Below are 23,252 nucleotides of genomic sequence, written 5' to 3' on the forward strand. Positions count from 1 at the left end.
GCAGATTCTGGAAACTTGTGGAGATGCTGGCGTTGAGAAGCGAGCACAACAGGACAAAGTCATTTGATTGCTGCCCAGCTTCCCCGCCGCCGCACTCCACGTCTTTGATGTCACCCCAGGCCAAGCAAACAACTGACTAGCGCTCTTTGGGATCGTCGTCCGATTCATGAATTGGCTCCACAACTACCCATCACTCCATCACGCCTCCTCTCCAGCCTTGATCGCCTTGGCCTCCCGCGGCCACACCCGCTTATACAGACTGACTCCGACAGCGTCCTGCGGGTTGATTCTGCCGTCAAACGTCGCCTTGAAGTACCCATGCGTTCCAAGACTCTCCTTGATGTATCCACTCCTGCCCCTCTTGGTCCACAGCTGCAGAGCCTTGAACCAATGCACATCTTCCGAGTTGAAGAACATGTAGCGCACCGTCACCACCCTCTTGTGGATCTTGTACGGGTGGCCGGTCAAAATGACGCGCTTGGCAATGACTCTGGACGACGAGGGTGCAAGAGTCGTGCCGCTCGCCACAAGCTGGACGGATGCCTCTGGCTTTTCCGATGCGTCCATTGCGACGTCGTCGCCCTCCTCATCCTCGTCTCCTGCAAACTCACGCTTGAAGAAGAGCGCAGGAACAGAGCCCCAGGTCAGGGGTCCGATGAAAGTGGCCACAGCACTGCGGCCCGGGTGCAAATAGCGATCAAACTTGTGGACGTCATTGGGCGTGTTGCCGGCCTGTGAAAAGAGCGGATTGATCCGCAGACGGCGCGGGCCGCACTGGAGAATCAACTCCTCCTTGCTCCTGATGGGCTCCTCGTAGTCGTTGCTCAGCGTAATGGCGTAGTTGAGCACAGTGCGCTTGTGCTCGTGGCGGAGGAGAGAAAACAGACAAAGCGTCCTGGCGGGATTGTGCTTGGCCTGCAATGACAAAGGAACATTGCGCAGGTGGACATGTACGCGCGTGCCGGGCTGGACGCCGCCAACAAGAGCCTCTCTGAGCATCCTGGCTTTGGCTCCTTTGTAGTCTGAAATTTCCAGCAGTCGTCGCCAGCATTCGGGCTCGTACGGACGGTCCTCGTCCGTCTCCCAGTGACTCGTCCTCAAGCTCTTCAGGCCTCTGTACTTGGCCAGACGCTCTCGTGCCAACACATTCGGGTGCAGCTCAATTTCATCGGGAAATTCGAGGTCGTCCTCCGCTTCTCTCTTGCGCTCTGCCCGGTACGCCGCAATTTGGTCTGCCTCGTCCTCTGGCGCCCGATCCATAAACATCTCTGACTGAGGGTACTCGGACTGGGCGTACTCCGTCGCCTCTCTGCCATTTTGATCAATGCCCTCCATGCCGTCTGCCGGGTTGGCTGGGCCGTCCATGGCAATGTCGCCTTCCTCGTCTTCGCTGACAACACTCTCCATGTCCGATCCTGAATAATCCACGTCGTCAAGGTACCATGCGGCCTGGTATTTTGATGTTCCTCTCGGCAGTCTCTTGGGGCGGTGCATCTCCGCGTCTTCGTCCTCGTCCGAAAAGTAGTGGTGGTCATCCAAAAGAACTCCTTTCCGCTGAGAAGGCGCGACAGAAACTGGGTAATCATCCGCATCCTCCATGGCCACCTCTTCGGGCGCGAGCTCGGCCAAGTCGTCCTGGTCCTCGGTCGGCTGTTCCAAGAGCTTTTCTTGTCCCTCCTCGTCCACAGCCATGTCCTCTCCCTTGGTCTTCTTCTTCGTGTCCAAGGGCGCAGCTGTAATCTTTTCAATCTGGAACGTGCCCCACTCGCCGACTTCGACGAGTCTGTCCGCCTTGAGCCCCTTGCCCCTGACAACGCCGGTCAGCACAACCTCGCCCGTTGCTTCGGCGTCTGTCTGAGGCGCCTTGCCCGAAGGCCATCTGACGTCCTCCACCATCATCCAGCTACGGTCTTCTCTCCATCGGATGCCCTTGGGTGTTGTTGTGCAGAGCGACCTCGTGACGTTCAAGCACTCCTGCGACGAGTCCAACGAGTGCACCTTTTCCAGGGTGGGGAAGAAGTGGGTGATGAACGACTTCAAGGACGAAACAACCTGCGGCCGGCGCTTGGGAGGCTCGACAGCATCCAGACCCTGCTCCACGTTTAGCAAGCCATTTCTTCTCCAATCGCAGAGCAACTCACCTGTACAACGGCCATGACATTGCTGACACCCTGCCCCTCGATGCCCCTCAGCATCAACTCTCCCAGGCCATCGACCTCTTGTTCGGCGCTCAGCACAAAAACGACATAATCAGCCACACGGGCAGCATCCAGCGCCGCCCACAGATTCCTGCCCACAACCAGATACTGCAGCTTTTGTTTGAAGCGTTCGACCTCGACGCGAGCCCAGCCTTCCTCGGGGACCTCTTCTTCAAGATCCAAGGCGCCATTGAGGCTGCGCACGGCGAGCTTGGGCGAGACGTCGTCGGTCAGCGGGACGACGGCGACCAGGCGCGGCGCGCCGTCGCGCCCGGAGAAGATGCGCGTCGCCGACGCGTGCGACGCCGTCTTGGTGATGCGCTTCTGCTTGGCCTGGTTGCGCCGCGTGAGCTTGTTCATGACTTGTTGGTGGGGGGTGCGGCGGGCGCCTCGGTCGACGTCGTTGAGCTTGCCTGTGGTTGGGTTTGTTAGCCGGGCGCGCGGCAATCAATTTGGAGGCTGGGAGGTGCTCTTTTTAGAAAAGGCAGCCAGATGGTGTCCGTACCCTTGGATTGCTCCTTGAGCGCGCTCTTGCTCGCATGGCGAGATTTGAACGGCTTCTGCGACGATTTGGTCGTGCTGCGGTGGTGGTGTTGGCCGTTCATGTTGGCGCTTCCACCCCCCGCTTTGAATCTAAACGGGATACTCGAAGCCAGCTTGGTAAGTGGTGTTGGCGCAGCGCGGAGTATCAAAATGACTGGAGCAATGGAAAAAGGCCCGTGGGTGACGCTGCAGCCGCGGAATTTTTGGCGAAGGTGGGTCTCTGTCTTATCGTTATCGAAGGCGGTCAGCGACTCAATGGTACAAGCTTTCACAATTTCTCAGGTAATCTTTGGAAGAGTGTTTAGAATGAAATTACTATCCAAAGCAGAGTCGCTTGCTTTTTCTAGTCCCAAACGCCGATTGCCGGCTACCAAGCGGCGTATTCATACCAAGCGAAAACCGTTTTTCACATCAAAAGATCAACTACTTCCCCAACAGCCTATTGCCTGAATACGGCATTCATAGCATCCTCTACGATCCGCATTCCGCTCTCAATCTCTTCCTCGGTGATGACAAGCGGAGGAACAAACCTCAGCGTGTTGGTGCCGCAGGTGATGATCAGTAGTCCCCTTTCCCTAGCAGCAGAGATGAGAGGAGTAGGATCTTGAGACAATTGCATGCCCAGAATCAGACCCTTGCCCCTGATTTCGGTGATGATGTCGGGGAAGGTGTTTTGCAGCTTCTCAAAGTGCTTGCGGAACACTTGCTCCTTTTTCAACACAGACTGCTGCAACTCCTTGTCCGCCAGACGGTTGATGATGTAGTGGGCCACGCGAGAGGCGAGCGGGTTGCCTCCAAAAGTGGTGCCGTGGTCACCAGGCTTGATGTTGTCGACGACGAAATCGTTGACAATGGAAGCGCCAATGGGAAATCCGTTGCCCAGTGCCTTGGCCGTCGAGATGATGTCCGGGTGCGCCTCCTTGGGCAGGGCAGCGTGCGCCCAGAATTGTCCAGTCCGGCCGAGACCGCATTGGATTTCGTCGTAAATGAGAACAGCGCCGACCTCGGTGCAGCGCTTGCGGAGCGCAAGCAGGTACTCCGTAGTCGCAACATTGACACCACCCTCGCCCTGAATTGGCTCAATGATGACACCACAAGTCTTTTCCGTCACCAAAGAGGGAATTGCTTCAATGTCGTTGTAGGTGCCGTACTTGAAGCCGGGGAGCATGGGCGCAAAGGGCTTCTGGTACTTGGGGTTGGGAGTTGCCGAAAGAGCGCCCATGGTGCGACCGTGGAAGGAGCTGTGGAAGGAGACGACCTCGTGCTTGTTTCCGGAGGGATCCAATGCCTTGCCGACCTTGCGGGCGAACTTGATGCCGGCCTCGTTGGCCTCAGAGCCAGAGTTGCAAATGAAAGTCTTGGTGGCATCGTGCATGCCGCCCGCAGCGCGAGTCTGCTCGACCAGGAGCTTGGAGAGAGCGCCGGTCCAGGGGTTGTGGTAGAGGTTGGAGGTGTGGATAAGCTGAGCGGCCTATATATCCACCCGTCAGCACACGGTTGAGATCAGGTCAGAGTTCCATTCATACCTGCTCGTTCAGCACCTTGACCATGCCAGGTTCGCAGTGTCCCAGCGCATTGACGGCAATACCGGCGGTAAAGTCGAGGTATTTGCGGTTCTCAACATCGTAAAGATAGCTTCCCTCACCCTTGTGGAACATGGGGAGCGGCCGGACGTAAGTGGGGACCATGTAAGGCATCTGGTCATTGACGAGACGTGCGGTTTGCGAGTCTGCCGCAGGGTCCGGGGTAGGAAGGACAGCATGGCTCTGAAATCATTTGTGAGTACCTTGGGTGAAGTTTGGACCAGGGTGAAGTCGTACCTCGACCGTTTGCTTGGCTGCCGTCGCGGATGACGCGAACCGGGGACGAGGGAGTGACGAAGTGGCGGACAATTTCTGGGCGCGCAAAGCTGCGCCTGCGCGCCTGGAGCAAGCACGGAAAGCCATAATGAAGGATCAATGGGGTATGGATGAGGGCAAAGAGAGGAGGAAACCAAAAACAGAGTGGGGAGAGAGATGTCGAGAGATGAAGCGTGGAGTCCAGTCATGGATTCACTGTCAGAGCTCGAAAAAAGCGCTATCGATAACTAACCGCTGCCGACTTCGGCCAAATGGCCGGAGGTTTCCTCCGCATTTTGGCATCCATCTCCGCTGCTTGCTCGTAAGTACGATGTCTCCACCATGGTCAACTTTAGCACTAGGAGTGTAAAGGGTTCTGCCACCTTGTTGTTGCTCTCCATGTCTGTTGTGGCAATGAAGACTCGACAGCGTCACATGTTACGTTGGCTTGTTTGAGGATTCGGGAATCTCTAGCCAAATCCTCACCAAACAATCATCATATAGCGGTGCTTCTCTTGGCAGTTTCGCTTTCCTCCTTCTCGGATGCCATTATCAATCCTTTTCTTGGCACGTAGACTGCGCGCGAGGTCGGCGATGTTGTGCTTGCGGGCTCGGTTGCTCGTATTCCGACTGGATTCGGACTTGACAGAACCAGAGTTCAACGAGAAGACCCTTTTTTCCGTCAAAGGGGCCTGCATTCCACAGGTCTACGGAACTCCAGGCCAAGAAGATGATATTGTTGCCAAGCAAACAGGATGAGATGACTCGGCTTCATGACAGCAGTCAGTACCGACGACGGATGGCTGCGGGCACTTTTCTTAGACTTCTGGCAATCTCACGAGAGGAATGACGTTTGACATGTGGCCGAAGAATTCTGGGGACTGCAATGGCGGCCGACTCGACCCGGGATCAAGCAAATGTTTTTGGGATGAGGCAAGCCAGGCTCCCAGGTGTGCGGGAGGCAAGGGGGAGTTTGGCCGACGGTGTTGCAAGGGACAGGAGGGGTAGGTGGTGGAAATCCGGCATCGACTGTAGACTCACCAACGTGTTTGGGTTGAGAGTGTTTGTTTGCTCCGCCGTCAGCCTCTCTCGGTGGCGTCATGATGCCAAGGCAGAGGCTGAGGTCAAGCTTTTCGGGGGTCGTGCTGCTGATGAATTGCGCGGCCCTACCGCCAAAGGTACACCAACCTCTAGCTACAGGCGAATGGCCGACGGTGACAGGCGCCCTTTGGCGGCCAGCCTCAGCCACCAGTGGCTGCAGCCAATTACCAGGCCCTTTTTCGGTGCCGCAACCCCTGCTTCGTGATAGCAAGCATACGCAAGCCCTCTGCTCTGGCCGACTTTTGTGTCGCGTGGTCGCCCACTCTTTTCTCCTCTAGCTATCCCTCTTCCTCCCTACTCCCACTACTCGACGCTCCTTGATTGTCTCGACCGAGAGTATGCGGACCATCAACCGCCTCCACGCCGTCGTCTTCCTCGGCATTTGCTCCCTAGTCTACGTCGGCTGGGTCCTACCCTCGTTACGCATTCAAAGCCGCTTTCAAAAGGTCCTTTCAAGCTCGCGCAGGCGCATCGTCGTCTTCGGGGACTCGTGGTCAGACACGGGAGAATACAAGGTCGCAGTCCCAAAAACAAACCCCCAGGCCAACGTCTCTCACCCGCTGTGGACCGAGGCTTTGTGTGCAGAGGTAGGCTTCAGCGCCTCGCATTGACCCCGTCGACGCTAATGGCGTAGCTTCTGTGTGATGCCGTAGACAACTATGCTCGTTCCTCGGGCTCTTTGGACTTCAAAGCCCACCCGGACGCACTCGTAGATACTGACGTCGTCGCCAATGTCACCAACCAAAACCCCGCCAATGCAAAGTTCAAGGCCGACTTTGGCACCCAGGTCGAGCGCTGGATCAACTCTGAGCAACAAAGAGTCAACCAGACAGGCGTACGAGAAAACATCGTCTTCACCGTCTTCTTTGGCATCAGCGATGTCTGGCAATACGTGGGCTTGGACGACAAGGACGCTCACCAAGGAATTCGCCAGGGCATCCGGACCCTGTTCGCCCACCTTGACGCAATCGCCAAATTTATGCGTAAACCCATCCAAGTCATTCTCCCCCGAATTCCAGACATTACGTTTTTCCCTGCCTTTAGCCAACAACCCGAGGGTCCCTTTCCCACGTATCAGCGATCTGCCGTCTTTCTCGTCGAAAAGTGGAACACGGAGCTGGAGAGGGCGGCGCGAGAATGGTATGGAGGCTACGTGCACCTGCTAGCCATGGACAAGTGGCTGCTGGAAATGCTCCGCGAGCAGCAAATGTACACGATCGGCATCGCCGACGAGAACGGCGACGGCAAACGCTCCCCGACGTTTACTGAGACCACGAGCCCATGCCTGCCACTGCCGGTAACTGGGGTTCAATATCCATTCGACATGGACGACGCCAACAGTAACCGGACCGCTCCCTGTGCCGACGCATCCCAATATCTGTTTTGGTCAGAATTTTTTGCCCGCCATCTGAATTTTGTGCTGACACTTGTTTCAGGGACGCCGTCCACCTGTCCAGCAAAGCCCACCGGCTCTTGGCCGCCCAAGCGGCTGACCTCGTGAGCCACAATGACACGTTCAATCTGAACACGCTGCGCAAGCACGAGCAGGAGCTGGCCGAGAAGAAGCAAAAGGAAAAGCCCGACGATGCAGAAATGGATTCAACGAATTCCGAGTCGTAGGCGTTTCTTCAGCGCATTTGAAGAGTTTGGGCATTTCTTTGGAGTTTCCGGGTGCTTTGCGCTGTGTTGTCTGAGATACCCATTCAAGTTTCAGCATCTTCTGGCGTTGGCATGGACTGTTGCGGCCGCATTCCGACCAAGCGGCCACAATTCCCACAGTTTGGGCGTTTGTATGCATTGTCTCAAATCAGTCTCCTTTATCCTCGCGCTCCTTGCATTTGCTCCCGCCTGAGGAATGTCTGAGGCTGGAGCTCGCGCGCTAAAAATTGGCCGCTTCTGGGCGTGGTCGTCGTCTGGTCAAAGAATTCTATCGTCCAGGTCCCATCGCGAACAGCGCGGCTTCCCGCACCTGTCTAGGATAACAGCATGCGCCAGACCGCTCCGCCGCGCTCAAACAAAGAAATTCCGCCGCGAAGAGCTGGCGCCATAATAGACACAAAGTATCTCGTCGAGGTCATGTCTTTGACTAGCGTCGCCCTATTCACCATTCACCGCCGTCGATATTGTCCAAGTTTTACGTCGTCTGCATGTCTGTCAAGGCTGGTCCTCGTCTCCTGAAAATATACAACAGCTCTTGCTCCAAGCTCCGTTTGCCTCGCATCGACTCTTCCCAGGCCAGCTGAGGAGATGGAAATGTCAGATCCCTCTTCGTCCCACCAGGTCTCGGGAAAGGGTGACAGGACCACCCGCAACAACAAAACATCAACGGCTGTGTCCACCCGCTCTCGCCGGACTGCCAGCCCCTCGCAATCCAAACAAGACGATGGTCCGCTCACACCAGAGTCTCCACCTTTTCGCTTGACACGAAAACGCGCTGCTTCGCTCGTCGATCGAGCAGAAATGGATTCGCAGGAAGCTGAGGCGGTCCCCGTGTCTGGCACCCACTCTCGCATCAATTCTGCTGGCTCTTTGGTGTCGTCTGACGGCTCCACTACAAATCACGTTTGTCTATGTCAGCCAGATCCCAAGATCCCACGACCGAGGAACGGTAAGTGACGTCTCTTTGTTGCGTTGCTTGTTTCTTCAAATATAGGTGGCTCAACCCCTTTGTGCTGACGACGCCCTGGCGTGAAGTGCCTCTTTGTTGGTCTTGTTGTTTTGATGGAAGCTGACCAACAGTCTCTTTGTAGCATTCATACTTTATCGGCAGCATCACCACGCTGCCATCGTCGCAGAGAACCCAGGGCTCGCAAATCCCGAAATATCCAAAATAATCGGCGAGCAGTGGAGATCAGAAGCAGAGTCGATACGAGAGGAGTGGAAGAGACTGGCCGACGAAGAAAAGCTTCGCCACCAGCAGCAATATCCCGAGTATCGATACCAACCACGTCGCGGCGGGCGTCGTTCCAGCGTCTCCAACGCCAACGGCACTCCTGAAAAACACCCTTGCACCAAGTGCGGTGGACGTAGCATCACGACGCCCACGACACCTTTTGGTGCTTCTTCATCAAACGCCCCAACACCAATGCTCCCTCCGCCTACCCCTTCTTCGGCCTTGACCCCTACCTCGCGCTACCTCCCGCCCATGATGAGCAACCTGGCCATCAACGCCAACGGCCAGCCCCGACGCATCCGGCACACGCCTGCTGCCATCAGCATTGGCCGCATCCCCGAAGACCGCGATGTGCAGATGCTCAGCCCCCTTTCCCCTGACGCAAAGCGCCGCCGCTACAACTCGGGCTACGCGCCTGCGTCCGCACGCCCCGTCCCGGGGACGCCGTACCCCTTTCCGCCAGACCCACGTCGCCAGTCGCTGCCGGCCGTGCGGCCAGAGGTGCTCCGGGGCCCGTCGCCGCGATCTTCGCACTCGCCGGCTGTGGGACATCATCATCCCGCGCAGCAGCAACAACAACAACAACATCACCATCCCGACAGCAGCCTGACGCTCCCGCCGCTGCAAACGACAGCCAACACCAACAGCCCGCGACCAGGCACATCCGCCGCGCCAGCCTCGGCGCACCCAAACGCCATCATGACGGCCGGCGCCGACCCGCGCAGCGTCGAGGCCATGGTCATGAGCATGCCGTTCTGGGGCAAGCTGCGCATCCTGGGCAAGATCTCGCCGCCGTACGGGACGCACACGGGAAGCGGCGGCTCGCCTTCGTCCTCGTTGTCGTCTGGCAGTGGCCCAAGAGGCGCCATCATAGCCGTCGAGGGCGACGACCGCGCCGTCGTGCTCCAGATGGCCGAGTGGCTCCGCGACAACCTCAACCGCAGCAGCGAGCTGGACGCGCGCGTGGCCGAGCCGCCGCGCGGCCCGCCGGAGCGCAGCGCTGGTGACAGCAATGATGCTGATGTCAGTCTGGGCGCGTACATTGCCCTCGTCGCCGAGTGGCATGCGAAGAACGTTGAGATGGTCGACTTTATCACTGGTCGTGCGAGTGGCGGACTGTCATCGTCTCCTCCTCCCTCGTCGCCAAACAGCAGCACCGCTGAAGCGAACAACATTACCTCGACGTCCTCGGGCGCCGCGTCGCCCAACGGCGCAGCAGAGGCGTCGTCGCCGACCGACTCGGCCATGGAAGACGCGCCGGCTGCTGCCACCACCACCTCCTCCTCCACACGTGCACATCAACCCGCCAAACCCACCTCTCGCCCACCACCACCGCACAAAACGTCTTCCATCTCCCTCCAAAACTCCGCACCTACAAACAACCCAACGCCCAAGACGAACAGCAAAACCCCCCTCCTCATCCTCCCCTCCTTCACCCTCTCGGCCGCCAACGCCTGGGCCGCCCGCATCCCCATCGCCGACGCCTACTCGCCCGCCGACCACTGGCAGTGGCTCGCCACGCTGTGGCGCGGCATCGTCGGGCCCGACGTCACCGTGTACGTCGCCGACCCCCCGCCAAACCCGCCGTCATCCCTTTCCTCTGCTCATGGGAGTGGTGCGCATGGGCATGGGCATGGGCATGGGCATAGCCATTCGCAGTCTGCCGCTGGAGGAGTGGGACCAGCCGGTATGATGCAGATGCAAACGCCCGGCCTCGGGCCCATGGGCGGCATGGCGTTTCCCGGCGCCGCAAGGCCGGTCGAGGTGCGCGAGGAGGGCGTGACAAGGTGCGTTGTTGTGAGGAGGGCGAGCAACGCGAGCGCAGCAGCAGCAGGCATTGGCAGGGCCGGGAGCACTACTGCGGATGCGGGCATGGGCATGGGAATCGACGAGAGCGCGCTGCGCCGGCTGGGCTTCGAGGTCGAGGAGCTGGTCAGGTGTTGTGTGGGGAGTTAGGTTGGTTGGTTGGGTGGGGGTGGAGGGGGCCAAAGGGATGGGGGACTACGGTTGTGCTGGAGCAAGAAGGGAGAGGACAGTAGGCCGGCCGCGGTTTTAGCACTTTCATCGTTTTTCTTCACTTCCATTCGTACCTCACGCCTCACGCACGCATGCACGCCGTCCGTCACGTCACGTCACGGAGAGACATGGATGGGACGGATGAGACGGATGAGATCCTGGCTGATCGATTTGCACTCTGATTTAGGCGCGAGCGCGACACTTCCTTTTTCTTTTTTTCTGCTCCTTTCTCAATATTTGATCTTGTATGTAGACTGACTACTGCTCACGGCGGTGCGATGCGATGCGGCGTTGACGCAACAAGCAAAGGAAAGGAAAGGAAGGACAGCATTTGTTGGCAAACACTGAAGCAAGCAGGACCTTTGTAAGTATGTACCTTAGCTATGGCAGAAGACATGGAGGCAGGTAGATTGGTAGACTGGTGGACTGGTAAACAGAGGTGGGTAGGTATATACGGATTTATTGACTTTCTTTTTGATGGGATACAAGGCTGATGTTTTTACCTTGCTCTTCTTCTTCGTCTCGGCACTGCTGTCTTGCGAGCAAGCAACATTACTGCGCGTGCGGCTGCGGCTGTGGCTGCGCCCCCTTCCGTTCTCTTCCCTTCCCCCTGAGTGAGCTAGCTGTGTAGCACTGCAACAACCGCTATTAATCCTGCTCGTGTGGCGGCTGGCTGGCTCTCTCTTCCCCTCCCCATATTTCTCGATTTCTCACTCTACTCAGGTTCCATCCCCCCATCTCATTCCCCCCTTGGCCTGTCTCCCCACAAACCTGCCTCGCTTAACCTACCTCCCTCACCCATCTACCACCCACCCACCGCAACATTACCGCCCCCGCCAATTCCCACCCACCAAGCCGCCGATGAGCGAAAAGCCCACCCCAGACGCCTGGATGGTGGTGAGGCCGTTCCCGTTGGTGTCGTCGACGAGGGTGCGTCCGACGAGGCCGAGCCACGCGAACGTCCACGCGAAGCCCAGCGTGCGGAGCCACAGCGGCGGGGCGGTCGATGGGGCTTTGGACTTGCCGGCATCGCTCTTCTCGTTCTTCTCCTTCTTCTCAGCTTCAACGACGCCAACGCGCTCGCCCACCCACTTGGCGGCGTCCTCGACCACGAAGCCCACCTCCTGCAGCAGGAAGAAGAGGATCGTGTTGGGGAACGGTGTCGAGGGCAGGACGGCCTTGTTGGCGAGCCAGTGGAACAGCGCCGATTGCGCAAAGGCGATGCTGGATTGCAGGTGGCGCGAGGCGAAGGAGCCGCGGCGGAGCTGCAGCACGTTGCGTGCGAGCAGCAGGCCGGGCGCTTGGAGGTACTGTGGGGGGTTTGGCGTCAGCTGTCTTGGCCTCGTGGTCTAGAAAGGATGGCCAATGGTCTCAAGGGGAGGAGACATGTTTTGTTTGGGGGAACGGAACAGCTCGACTGAACACCTACCCTCCGCATATTCTGATGCCACGTGCGACCCCAGAAGCGGCGCAGGCTGTAGCACTGGTCCAAGGGCCCGAGCAGCGGCACCCACTGCTGCGTGTCGGTCCACCAGAGGCGCGTCGTCAGGCTCAGCGCGCAAAAGGCCCAGTACGTCAGCTCCATGAACGTGGCCGTCTGGGTGCCGGCCAGCAGCACGCCCAGCGCCCCGCGCCACGCCGGCATCGCCGCCAGCTTTTGCGTGCCGTGCGCCGTCAGCGCGCCGAAGAGGAATGTCGTTGCGTCGTGGATGAGGTACAACTGCAACGCCCGCGACAGCGCGCGGCGGAAGAATTGGGACTGGGGGAAGGGCCGTGGGATATGAGGCGCTTGGTACGTCCAACCGATGCCGCGGAGGCTGCGGTTTGCTTCGACGCACCAGAAGAATTTGTTGAGAGGCGATAGGTGGGCGTAGGCGTAGATGGGAGTGGTGGCCGTGGCTAATTGGTCGTTTGCACTCTTATCTTTTCCTTGCTCTTCTGCCTCCTCGCCGGATGAGACGGGCGATGGCGGCGCTTTGGACGCATTCTGCTGCTTGGAAGACGTGACTACGCGCTGCTCGAAGGGCGGATTGATTCGCGCGTATTCAGTAAATGGATCCTTCAATGTGAGCAACACGCTTTGGCTCATCAAGATGTAGACAGTGGCTTGGGAAAGTTAGTCGAGTGGCTTTACCGGGGCTATGAAAACTTACAGGCCGAAAAGCCAAAGTCGTCGGAGCGAACATTGCTGCGCGGAACAAAAAAGACGACGCAAAGAAAGAGAGCAGCGGATACCAGGCAGACAGCAAAACGGAGACGCTTTGGGAGAAAAGAGGCAACCCAGAAGACGGTGGGCTCAAGGGCCGAGGCGACGGGCATAAAGGTAATCCAGTGGACCATGGTGACGCATGGAGCCGGGGGCGAAGGTTGACGAGCTTCCAGACAGAGGGGAAGGCAAAGAAGCTTAGAAGGAGAAGGTGAAGGTCAAAAGTGTTTTATAAGGTTTTGATGCGAGGACGACGACAGGTCCAAGCCGGGACACCCTGGGATGGTGGCACAAAGATCTGGTACCACTTCAACGTGCCGCTCACCATTTTGGCAAGGCGACGTTCCGGCTTCCAACGGCACACATAATTGGAGAGTCGTTCAATTTCCACTGTGCAGCTGCTCCCGGGCCGTGGTGTTTGGCGCACTCGCTCACGCGTGTCGACACGCTTTGGTTCGTCGTCCGCCCCAATTCGGCAGTCTGCACTCACATGGCGCGCCACGCGGTCTGACAGTTCCCTGGACCAAAGTGCGGTGAATCAAAAAGTGAGGTCAAGACAAGCGCGGTACAGACAGACGGGAGACGTGGGCATGACCCGAATGCGAGATGCTGCCATGCGTGATGCGAGCGAGCAGCCCAGCCCAGGCGAGGAGGCAGCCGGCCTGTGCGCCCCAGATTCCACTCCACCACCATTTCTCTCCACTCTGCATCTCCACTCTCCAGGAACACCCTCACTCCTCCTCCACGATGAACGTTGTCCTGGGTCGGTCCGCCGCGTCGCAGCCACTGCCCGTCCTCCCAGGGTTACGAGCCGCGACGTCACCGGCTGCCCGTCAAGCTAGAGCCGATGCGGCCCCGTCGCTTTCACATGCCAAAGCCACGCCTATGCCCTGCCGCTGACCACGAGGCTCTCGCCCAAACCACGCGCGCTACATCCTCGACCGCCAGTCGTCGACTACCTTCTACTTCTTCATTGTGCTTCTGTAACGACTTCATCCGTCCCATCCCGTCTCTCTCGCCGCTGCTCCGCCTCGCGCACATGTTTTCGCCGCCATGATAGGTAAACACCACTTCCTCTGCCCGGCATCTTGTCCGCTGCGTCCACAATGCTAACTCTGCCTGGAGACCACGTACTGGGACGGCCCTCGATCAAATTCCGCAAAATCCAAGTCCTGGCCGTAGTGTCCTTTTGGTCGGCCTACTTGTACAGGTACTCTCCCCGTCTTTGTCTGTCTCTTCCTCGCTGACTTGTTAGGGGCAACCGCCATGGCCCTCCCCTTTTGCAGCGCCTTTCATCGCTCCTCTCCAATCGCTTGACGACATGGCAGACCGTCATAATCACCCTGCTGTGGCTCTACGTCGCCCGAAACTTTGGCAAACTCGTCGGCCTCGAGTGCCCCGAGCCTCTGGCCAACCTGTACTCGAGATCATACTTCCGAGCGACATGGGTCACGACTGCGCTGGATGCTGGCTTTTGGTCTGCCATGCCCATTAGGCGCAAGTGGGTGCGGGATCTGTGCTCCGTCGTCTTTACCTTTTACTACCTCATTTGCGCCGAGCAGGCCGATGAAAAGGTACGCAAGGTCAGGGCCACGCTGACGGTGGACCACTTGCGCGTCAGCTGGAACAAGGGCACGACGCCATATCTCAACTTTTTGACCAACTTGATGCGCCCGCGGATCATGCGCTATCCTCCCCGGGCAATTCGCATTCCGAGACCCGCGGGGTCTTCCTACAAGGATCCCGTCCAGGGATGGTTGTACTTTGACGGTCCCATATCCGCCTTGAAAAACTACAACAAGGTTGTTCTGGACATTCCTGGGGGTGGGTTCGTGGCCATGACCCCAAGGCATCATGACGACAAACTCATGGGCTGGGCAGCCAAGACTGGACTCCCCGTTCTCAGCCTCAACTACAAAAAAGCCCCCGAGTATCCGTACCCCTACGCGCTCAACGAATGCTACGATGTGTACCACACAATTATCGCCAGCCGGGGCCGATGCTTGGGGCTTTCTGGCGAGTCCGTTCCCAAAATCTTGGTCGCGGGAGACAGTGCTGGTGGCAATCTTGCCGTTGGGATGGTGCTTATGATCCTGCAGAGTGGCACGACGGAGCACCGTCGCTGGCACGGCGAGCCATCGCTCCCGCCTCCAGAGGCCTTGTTCCTAGTGTATCCTGCGTTGGACATGAACATTGGTAACTGGATGACGGACGAGCAAATGGCTTTGATCAGGGATAGGAAAACTCGCAAGACCAACGACGGCATCTTGCGCCGCAAGAGTGACGATTATAGGAAACTGACTCCAAACACGCCTCATCACTCTGACGACGAGGACGACGAGGACCAAGAGACCCCTCCAGCCGACAAGTCCAAGGATAAGGACAATGCCTCGTCCAAGACCTTGACACAGGCTCCGGTGCGATCCCCTTCGACAGCCATCAATCTATCAGCAGCCCATACTGGGGTCGACTCGCGAGCGCTGGAAGAACGCCTCGCCGAGTCTCCTTCTCTTTCCCAACGCCTGGCCGAGGCTCCTTTGACCAAACCAAAAACCTTCAAGACCCGACTGGCCATGTCATCCATGATTTCTTATTTTGGTGACCGCATCCTGACCCCTGAAATGATGCGCGCCATGATCATTCTCTACATTGGGCCGCATAACCGCCCAGACTTTTCCACCGACTACCTCCTGTCGCCCTTGCTCGCCCCCGAATCCCTCCTCGTCAACATGCCCAAGACGTACTTTTTGACCGGCGAGCGCGACCCCCTCGTCGACGACACGGTCATCTTCGCCGGCCGCATCCGCCAGGCAAAAGCAGCCGCCTGGCGCGAGCGCAAAGAGCTCGGCCTCCTCTCCGCCAGCGAGGCACGCGCCTTTGTCGACGAAGATCACGTCGAGGTGATCCTGGTGCCGGGCATCTCGCACGGCTTCTTGCAGTTTGTCAGCGTCTTCCCAGACGGCTGGCGCTACATCTTCCGCTGCGCGCGCTGGATGCGCGAGACGGCCGACCAAATCGACCGCGACGCGGCGCGGTGTTCGCGCTCCTCACAACCCAAAACCAACGGCGTTGGCGTCGTCCTCAAGCGCTCCTCGGGCCCGCGTCACCACTTCCGCCGCTCCACCTTCGAGTCTTCCGGAGACGACGAGCGGCCCCTCGAGATGACATTTCCGGGAAAGACGCAGTCGACAGCTGCGAGTCGGCATTTGGCTACGACCAACGGCAACGCCTCGGCTGCCGCGCGTAACCGCCGCTTCCAGGCAGACGCCGACGACGTCTCGCCTGGCTGCGCGCGACGCCCAGAGCCCGCAGACGACTATTTTGCCGGCGCGACGGCGGCAGGCGGCAGCAGCATTAAAGTCGGCGGCGTCAACGGCAGCTCTCACGACGTAGACGAAGAGGAGGACGCGGCAAACGGCGACGAGGCAAACGACGACCCCGCCAACACACACATCTCCAACGGTACCAACGGTGGCAAAGGCAGCCGTGGCCGCGGCCGCGGCCGCACGGCGGGCAGCGGACACTGCCCGCGCAGGAAGAGCCTGGTCAGTTTGGCCAGCGAGGACGACTTGCTCGGCCGCCGCATGCGCGGCCTCACGGGCAGTCTGATGCGCCCGGCCGGCCAGATGTACGAGCCGTCGAGTCCGTGAGGTGGGTGTGTAGGTATCTTGTAGGGAGAGCAGGGGGAGAAGGAGGGTGTTGCTTATGGTGATCATGTGGATTCTTGTAGTTGCCTTGGCATTCTGTTTTCCTGTTTGGATGTGTACAGTACAGTACAGTACAGTACTCGCTACTGACCATGGCATCCATCGAATGTGGTCCTATATGTACACGCATCCATGTACCCACGTGTCCATCATTTTGCTTTTAGTCGGAGGCGTTTCCATTTGGTTCATATTGACTTTAGCCTTCACGGGAGATTGCCCATCGGTCGTCGGTCATTTGTTAGGCGTTTTTTCGCTCTTCTTTCCATTTTTTTTTTCCCCCTTGTTCGTAGCATCATAACCACCACAACCACATTAGGTACCTAGGTAGGCACCAACTATGTAACGTGTCATACCATCCCACTCTTGCTTGCTTTTGCTTTCCCTCCTTCCTCCCACCATCCAGCATGCTTGCTTCGTGTGGCGTCTGGTCTGTCTCCAAAGCAGCCAAAAAAACGTTGTTTCTCTTGATCCGAATTCCGACCATCTGACGCTAAAAACAGTGTCTGTCCCATTACTCGACTGAACCAGCAGCACACACATTGTCGAACCCTCTCTCTTCAATCGACGGTTGTTGCTCCATCTCACTCATCAGCCAAGAACGTCCGTCAGTCGGGTTGCAAAGTTTTGACTTGCAAGGCATGTAGGGGTGGGTAGCAGTTAAGAAAGAGATTGTGCTATCAAGATTTGCATTTGTATTCTATATGATGATGTAGGCGCCTGTGGTATCCCGATTCCCGTCATCATGGTACATACAAATTTACAAGCGACCGACCCGACCGACCGGGCCGTTGTGGGCAATTTGGATTGTGCAAACGAAAAGAAAGGATGTTGTGGAGCAAAGGAAACTAACTGTACAAAAAATGCCCCTACAACACCGACACCGACCGAGACGCCGAAGCGAATGCGAAAGAGGGGAAGAAAGAAAGGGAGGAGTGAATGGGTGGAGGATGGATGGAGACATGTTGTCGACAGTCAGTAGTGTCTAAATGTCGTGTAGCGCATCGCTCTCCCTCCCCCCCACCACCACCAACAACAACAACCTACACACCCGCCTCCTCGACCGCCTCCATGACCGCACGATATAACTCACCACCCCTGAGGGCCTCATAAATGCGACTGACAAACGTACCCACCGTCCTCCTATTATCCTCGCCGCCCGTCGCCTCGGCGCCGCCCACCTCGGCCTCGCCCCTGTAGCCAGGGTAGTCGACCAAGCCGCGGCTCATGGCGACGCCGAGGGTGCCGCGCACGCAGAGATACACGCGCTTCGACGCCACGCCAAGGTACCCCGGCGTGATGCGCACGTGGTCCTCGAACATGCGGTCGCGCTGCGCCGTGTAGAGGGTGGAGAGGGTGAAGGCGAGCTGCGTTTCCAGCGTCGACACGGCGGAGCGCGGGGCGCCCGTTTCGTAGAGGAAGGCGAGCGCGCCGGCGCGGGCGGCGCGGGCGGCGCGGGGGGTGAGGTCCATGTTTGTGGCGAGGCTCCAGGTTTCTTTGATGGTGGGCCAGATGGAGGCGATGAGGGCGGCGGGGTCGACGGGGGCGTCTCCTGAAGAGTTGGCAACAGGGGCAAGTGATGCGGCGGCGTTGGTGAGGAGCTGGCACACGTCGGCATGGGCCTGTTGGAGGAAGCGGTACTGCAAAACGCGCAAGTCGAGGGCCTGGCAGAGGGCGAAGATGTAGGCGGCGCACATTTGCGAGAGCACCTCGACAGCCTGCAAAGTGTAGCGCGCTGAGACGAGCGCCAGGCTGTTGACGGCCTGGTTGTGCAGCTCGGCGCTCTGTACGTGCGAAGACACCGGGTTGGCCAGGAACGCCAGCTCGCTCATGTAGGCGGCGATGTTGATGTCGATGCCCTTGCACGTGAAGCTGAGCGACGGATCGTCGGCCGCCAGGTTGGGCGGCAGCCCCTTGTTCAGCGCGCTGTTGATGAGCTCCGTGCCTTGCGCGAACATGAGCTTGCCCAGCATTTGCAGGCTGAGCCGCGTCTTTTCCATGGCCGAGCTCAGGCTGGCCGCTTGGAAGTTGCCGCCGTGGTGGATAAGGTCGGCCTCGACGTCGATGAGCGGGTTGTCCGTCGTCGAGTTTAGTTCGACAGAGACTTGCTCGGTGGCGAGAAGGAGATCCTCGAGCTGCGGACCAATCCACTGAGACGAAGTCCGCAGAGGATAACGGTCTTGGGCAAGACCGAGGAGGTGGTCTTCGCTCTTTTCACCCTCGAGACCAGAGGCGAGCCGCGAGCCTTGGAGGAAGTTGAAAATGTTGGAAGCAACCTCAAGCTGTCCTCTGTGCGGGCGAATGTTGGCGATGAATGGGTTGAAGCTCTCGGCGCTGCCGCAGAGCGCCTCGACACAGGTGGCAGTGAGGACCTGAGACAAGAGGGCCAGTTGATTGCTCTCCTGCACTGCCAGAGAAGCCGCCGAGACAGAGGCTGCCGTGCCGTTCAAAAGACCCAGACCTTCCTTGGCAGCAAGGACTACTGGCTGCAGTTCGTGGGCCTCGAGTGCTGCTCTGGCATTCATGATGACAGGAGGGTTTCCAACGCGGCAAAAGATGTCGGGGTTTCCAGAAATGGCGCCCGCAATGTAAGAAAGAGAGGACAAGTCGCCAGATGCGGAAATGCTGCCGCGCAGAGGGACGACAGGAGTAATGTCTTTCTGAAGCAAGTTGATAATCGACTCGATGATGGGCAGCGAGACGCCAGAGTGGCCGCGGATGATGCTGTTGACACGCTGCAGCATGAGACCTTTGACCCAGGCGGTAGGCATAGCGAGGCTGCCAAAGTCCTCGAGATGGGTGGGTGAGACCTGTTGCTCTCCAATGTCGGGCCTGCCCGTGTCAATGGAGGTCAAAATACCAGACTGTTGGTGCTGGACAAGAGCCTGCTGGAGCGACTTGAGGTCCTTGGTGCGAACATCTGCACTCCCTCCGTAGCCAGTGTTGACGCCTGCCTCGACGTCAGCGAATGATTGCAATGGAGCGAGATGGGCTAACCGTAGACGAGATCTCCCCGTTCGAGGTGCCTCTTGAGCATCTCCACGCTCTTCTCAATCCGGTCCAAGGTCTTGGGACTGCGATCCAGCTCCGGCATCGAGCCGTACTTGGCCACGGCGACCAGCGAAGCAATATCCAGAGACTCGCCATCAAGGACTACCGGCGGAGGACTCTTGGTCCTGTTTGATTGTAGCTTGGACCATGCCTGATGGGTGACGCGGACGTGGGAAGGTGTGGTGGGCATCTCGACGGTATGGGATGGAAGTCTGTGGTCGCCCATGGTACGCAGAGGTTCAATTGGGTAGCTGGGGTGAGATTGGAATGTCAAGCGGGGAGGAATGGAACCGCTTGGTTTGATATATGCCAACGCGAGCTACTAGATCCACAGACTGGACCCCGTCTCAACCGGTGAGCCGTCAGCCGAAGACTATGGCTTGAGGGAGTTGGGAGATGGCGAGCCAATTGCTGACGCGAGACGTCGAAATGGAACAGGTTCGAAAGAGATAAAGCTGAGGTTCTCTCCCTATGAAGGTGGCGCACGGGACTGCAAACAGACCAAAAAGGAAGCAAGTGGGAAGCTGATGGTTCTTATCGATGTCTCAAAGGGCTGGGCGTTTGTAGAACCAGAGGCTGGTACAGCGGCTCTGAAGCCATGTCAGCTGCCACAATGCAGGGAGCCGTTGGAACCGGTAGACTGATAGCTCAGTGCGACGAATTGGCCATTTTTGATGGCTCGTGGAAGCGTCAAGACAAAGCGAGGCATATCCTCAGTCTTGTTGAGAGACGCTTACAGGCGGCTTTTCAGCCGCAGCCGCCTAGGTAGTCGCGCCAGGCACGACTGGGCGGCGTGCGCATAGCGGCGGGCTTGGTCTGGATGACATGGGCCATGGGACGCGAGGGGAGAGGCTGGTAAGGCCTTTGCTGTTTAGCTGGCCCATATTCGTCGTTTGTACGGTGCGCGTTTGAGTGCACGCGACTGTTGGCGGATGCGGTGAACCCTGCACTTTTTTGACTTTGGTGCTACAACACCTCCAACTGGTTGCACCTGTCAATTCTGATTACACAATTCAACCGCTCGACTGGCTCGAGATGAGGAATTCGTCGCGACCGATTGGCATGCTAGTCCCCGGTAGCGTCAAAAATATGGCCACCGAGCCCGCCCCAGCCCGAACCAGCAGCCACCGAGCCACGCCTGCCACGAGAGGAGTTCCGCCGTATACAAGACCCTTTGTTTCAACAATTCCTGTGAGCATTATGCGTGCATCACGCAGCGCGGGGTATCTCCTCCGTCCCAAAGGATCGGTGTCCGTCTGCTCAGCCACGTTGTTTGTGGTCATCTCTCCCGGCTCCTCCGGAGAAACCTACAAACAAGCCATGACGTTTGGCAGAGAGAAACTAGAACTCGTGCTTCGGGTTTGGCGTGCGCTAGTCGCTTCTGGTCCGGGATGGCTAAAGACGCCAGTGTCGTGGAGCCGGCCATGAGGAGCCGCGGCTTCGGACTTTTTCGAGACTGCTTCTACCTGCCCAACAACTCCATTGGCGGTGGCAGGAAGGCGCCCAAGTCAAAAGGAATTTCTCAGCTCCAGTTTCAGCAACGTGGGAGCTTGCAGGATGGACGCGTAGAATGACGTCAGTTGTCCGTCCCTATGCTTTTGTTTCTCCGCTGCCTTTCTTTCCTTCATTCTACTCAGACTTGAGTCTTGTTTCTGGTTCAGCCAACTCCTTTCTCCAGCTGTGAAGACGACAAGACCTGGGCGACTGTAGAAGTCAAACCTGTGCGGTGAGCAAAGTCGAGAGCTGTGGCATGAAAATTCGTAAATTTGAAATTGTGTGGTTTCCGCACCGCTGCTAATCACAGGCCGTGTTGGATATCTACAACTTACACAACGCAAAAACAACTCGCAAGCTACCGGACCTACGCGTCTTTCTTCGTCCGAGCGGTGCCGACGAGCTTCCAGAGGTTGAACATGCGCCAAAAGATCGAATCCTGAGCCATGTTAGCCAGACGCAAAGAATCCCAAAACCAAAGCTTACCAATAGACCCTTGGGAAAGAAGCTCGTCGCAAACCACACAAGCCACGCCTTGTTGCCCTCCCAGACCCACTTGGGCGGGTTGGACTTGAGCACCTTGGCCACCACACTCTTTGCGTATTCCTCGCTGGGCATTGCACCCTCTTGGCTGTGCGTCAACCGCCTTTGGTATTCCTCCGAGATCGGGATGTAGTACGAGTCTTCGGGAAGCGAGCGGGCCTCGCGCGCAATGTTGGACTTGATGCCGCCGGTGACAACCGTGACGACCTTGACGCCGAAAGGAGCGAGCTCGACGCGGAGGGTGTTGCTGTATTGTTGGAGCGCGGCCTTGGAAGCGTTGTAGATACCTGAGTTCGTGAGAAACGCGTCTGCGGCGTGCGTTGTGGACCGACTTACTTCCCAAGACGTAGGGCCTGTATTGATCGCTGTCAGCATTCATCACCCAACGCACACAGGATACACTCACATCTCAGCAGCCAAGCTGCCAATCTGCACAATGGTGCCCTTGGCCGCAATCAGCAGCGGCGCAAACTCCTGGCAGATGCGCATGACGGCGAAGACATTGACCTCGAACGTCTGGCGTATCTGGTCCATGTCCGCGTCCAGCGCGGGCATCGTGTAGTTGCGTCCAGCATTGTTGACCAGGTAGTCGAGCTTGCCGCCCGTCAGCTCTTCAATCTCACGCCGCACCTGGCGCACCGACTCGGGCTTGTCGACTTCGAACGACAACGTCTCGATGCCGAGCTCTGCCAAATCGGCGAGCGACGCGGCACGTCGCGCAGAGGCAAAGACACGGAGACCTGTGGGGTTGCTGTTGTGAGTAGAGAGCTCGTCGTGGAGGGTCGGTGATTCGAGGGCCTGGCACCTTTTTTGTGGAACTCGATGGCAAGACTGTGCCCGATGCCTGAGCTGCAGCTGCTGGTGTGTTAGCGCATTGTGAGAGGGTCAATTAGACGTGTGCGTACCCTGTGATGAGGACCGATTTCTTTTGGGAGGCCATGGTGTCTTGTTCCGCAAGGTGGTGGTGACGGTTGTTGTGCGATGCGGATCGACAGGTACATGTAGCTACCTAGCTACCATGCCGTCCAAGCACCTGTCGCCCCCACAGTGCCTCGGCTCGTATGCTTTGGTTGGGAATTGTTACTCAACCACCTGTACTTGCTGGGGACACTTCGGACGGATGGAAGTCTAGAGAGGCAAGAGGAGCTGTATGACAACTTTCGGCCACGATTTAGTATGGTGGTTTGTGATCTCAACGTCGGATTTATCGATGGTTGACCATGTACGCACGCCAGGCAGCAAGACCAGTCCAACATGTTGAACCACGTGGAGAACCTGAATCTGAACTACTTCCGTGTCCGTGATCCATGACTGTTTACCGTTTGCATAAAATATGGCGAAGAGAGCCATGAGAAGAGATATACATCTGTGGTGCATCGTCGACACACTAAACCGCTTACGGCGTGTTGCAGCAGAGCTTCAACTTCAAACGTCTAGTTCGTCCAAAGTTCGGTCGAAGTTTTCCAAGTTTCGGTCGAGATTTTGGTTTGCGTCGGACCCGAAGCCTGCATCTAGTTGTGATTTGATCTGGACTAACATGAAGAAGAGGTATTGAGCAACTGCACGATTTTGGGAGGGCCTGTTATTAAGATTTTGGAGGCGTCTGACTCCTTGAAAGATGAATTCATTCTACTTTTCCCATGCCTTCTCCCTTCCTCGGGGTAT

General features: G+C 57.9%; 9 protein-coding genes across 9 annotated transcripts; 4 read left to right on the top strand and 5 right to left on the bottom strand.

Moving 5' to 3' along the window:
• Positions 1 to 24: 24 nt before the first annotated feature.
• BKA78DRAFT_304208 (uncharacterized protein) lies at positions 25 to 2,949 on the bottom strand. Its single transcript, XM_066887607.1, has 3 exons — positions 2,704 to 2,949; positions 2,142 to 2,611; positions 25 to 2,091 (listed from the first exon to the last, which is right to left on the bottom strand). Exons 1-3 carry the CDS (start codon positions 2,801 to 2,803, stop codon positions 199 to 201), a joined length of 2,463 nt encoding a protein of 820 aa, XP_066750096.1. The 5' UTR covers positions 2,804 to 2,949; the 3' UTR covers positions 25 to 198.
• Positions 2,950 to 3,180: 231 nt separating this feature from the next.
• On the bottom strand, positions 3,181 to 4,687 carry BKA78DRAFT_291967 (acetylornithine aminotransferase-like protein; the record flags this gene model as incomplete). The annotated part of the gene is made up of 3 exons (XM_066885981.1): positions 3,181 to 4,212; positions 4,268 to 4,507; positions 4,562 to 4,687. 3 exons carry the CDS (start codon positions 4,685 to 4,687, stop codon positions 3,181 to 3,183), a joined length of 1,398 nt encoding a protein of 465 aa, XP_066750097.1.
• Positions 4,688 to 5,765: 1,078 nt separating this feature from the next.
• On the top strand, positions 5,766 to 7,418 carry BKA78DRAFT_23842 (uncharacterized protein). The gene is made up of 3 exons (XM_066883885.1): positions 5,766 to 6,267; positions 6,315 to 7,066; positions 7,117 to 7,418. Exons 1-3 carry the CDS (start codon positions 6,019 to 6,021, stop codon positions 7,298 to 7,300), a joined length of 1,185 nt encoding a protein of 394 aa, XP_066750098.1. The 5' UTR covers positions 5,766 to 6,018; the 3' UTR covers positions 7,301 to 7,418.
• A 1,011-nt stretch (positions 7,419 to 8,429) lies between these two features.
• BKA78DRAFT_234717 (high mobility group box domain-containing protein) lies at positions 8,430 to 8,624 on the top strand (the record flags this gene model as incomplete). Its single annotated transcript, XM_066883829.1, has 1 exon — positions 8,430 to 8,624. A coding segment is annotated over one exon (195 nt), but the record flags the coding sequence as incomplete, so codon positions are not given.
• A 947-nt stretch (positions 8,625 to 9,571) lies between these two features.
• On the top strand, positions 9,572 to 10,275 carry BKA78DRAFT_304217 (uncharacterized protein). Its single transcript, XM_066887608.1, has one exon. The coding sequence runs from the start codon at positions 9,586 to 9,588 to the stop codon at positions 10,264 to 10,266; it is 681 nt and encodes a 226-aa protein (XP_066750100.1). The 5' UTR covers positions 9,572 to 9,585; the 3' UTR covers positions 10,267 to 10,275.
• A 1,138-nt stretch (positions 10,276 to 11,413) lies between these two features.
• BKA78DRAFT_291970 (membrane bound O-acyl transferase family-domain-containing protein) lies at positions 11,414 to 12,929 on the bottom strand (the record flags this gene model as incomplete). The annotated part of the gene is made up of 3 exons (XM_066885982.1): positions 11,414 to 11,899; positions 12,019 to 12,695; positions 12,743 to 12,929. The coding sequence occupies 3 exons, from the start codon at positions 12,927 to 12,929 to the stop codon at positions 11,414 to 11,416; spliced, it is 1,350 nt and encodes a 449-aa protein (XP_066750101.1).
• Positions 12,930 to 13,517: 588 nt separating this feature from the next.
• Positions 13,518 to 16,872, top strand: BKA78DRAFT_376626 (Alpha/Beta hydrolase protein). The gene is made up of 3 exons (XM_066892833.1): positions 13,518 to 13,855; positions 13,921 to 14,005; positions 14,051 to 16,872. Exons 1-3 carry the CDS (start codon positions 13,849 to 13,851, stop codon positions 16,443 to 16,445), a joined length of 2,487 nt encoding a protein of 828 aa, XP_066750102.1. The 5' UTR covers positions 13,518 to 13,848; the 3' UTR covers positions 16,446 to 16,872.
• Positions 16,873 to 17,542: 670 nt separating this feature from the next.
• Positions 17,543 to 19,740, bottom strand: BKA78DRAFT_245475 (L-Aspartase-like protein; the record flags this gene model as incomplete). Its single annotated transcript, XM_066884126.1, has 2 exons — positions 17,543 to 19,449; positions 19,497 to 19,740. The coding sequence occupies 2 exons, from the start codon at positions 19,738 to 19,740 to the stop codon at positions 17,543 to 17,545; spliced, it is 2,151 nt and encodes a 716-aa protein (XP_066750103.1).
• Positions 19,741 to 21,122: 1,382 nt separating this feature from the next.
• On the bottom strand, positions 21,123 to 22,583 carry BKA78DRAFT_23950 (putative short chain dehydrogenase/reductase). The gene is made up of 6 exons (XM_066883901.1): positions 22,493 to 22,583; positions 22,393 to 22,442; positions 21,994 to 22,327; positions 21,924 to 21,940; positions 21,531 to 21,874; positions 21,123 to 21,483 (listed from the first exon to the last, which is right to left on the bottom strand). Exons 1-6 carry the CDS (start codon positions 22,525 to 22,527, stop codon positions 21,412 to 21,414), a joined length of 852 nt encoding a protein of 283 aa, XP_066750104.1. The 5' UTR covers positions 22,528 to 22,583; the 3' UTR covers positions 21,123 to 21,411.
• Between the last annotated feature and the right edge of the window lie 669 nt (positions 22,584 to 23,252).

Source organism: Phyllosticta capitalensis, assembly GCF_038381095.1.
Source record: "Phyllosticta capitalensis strain CBS 128856 chromosome Unknown BKA78scaffold_1, whole genome shotgun sequence".
In the NCBI taxonomy this organism is placed as follows: domain Eukaryota; kingdom Fungi; phylum Ascomycota; class Dothideomycetes; order Botryosphaeriales; family Phyllostictaceae; genus Phyllosticta; species Phyllosticta capitalensis.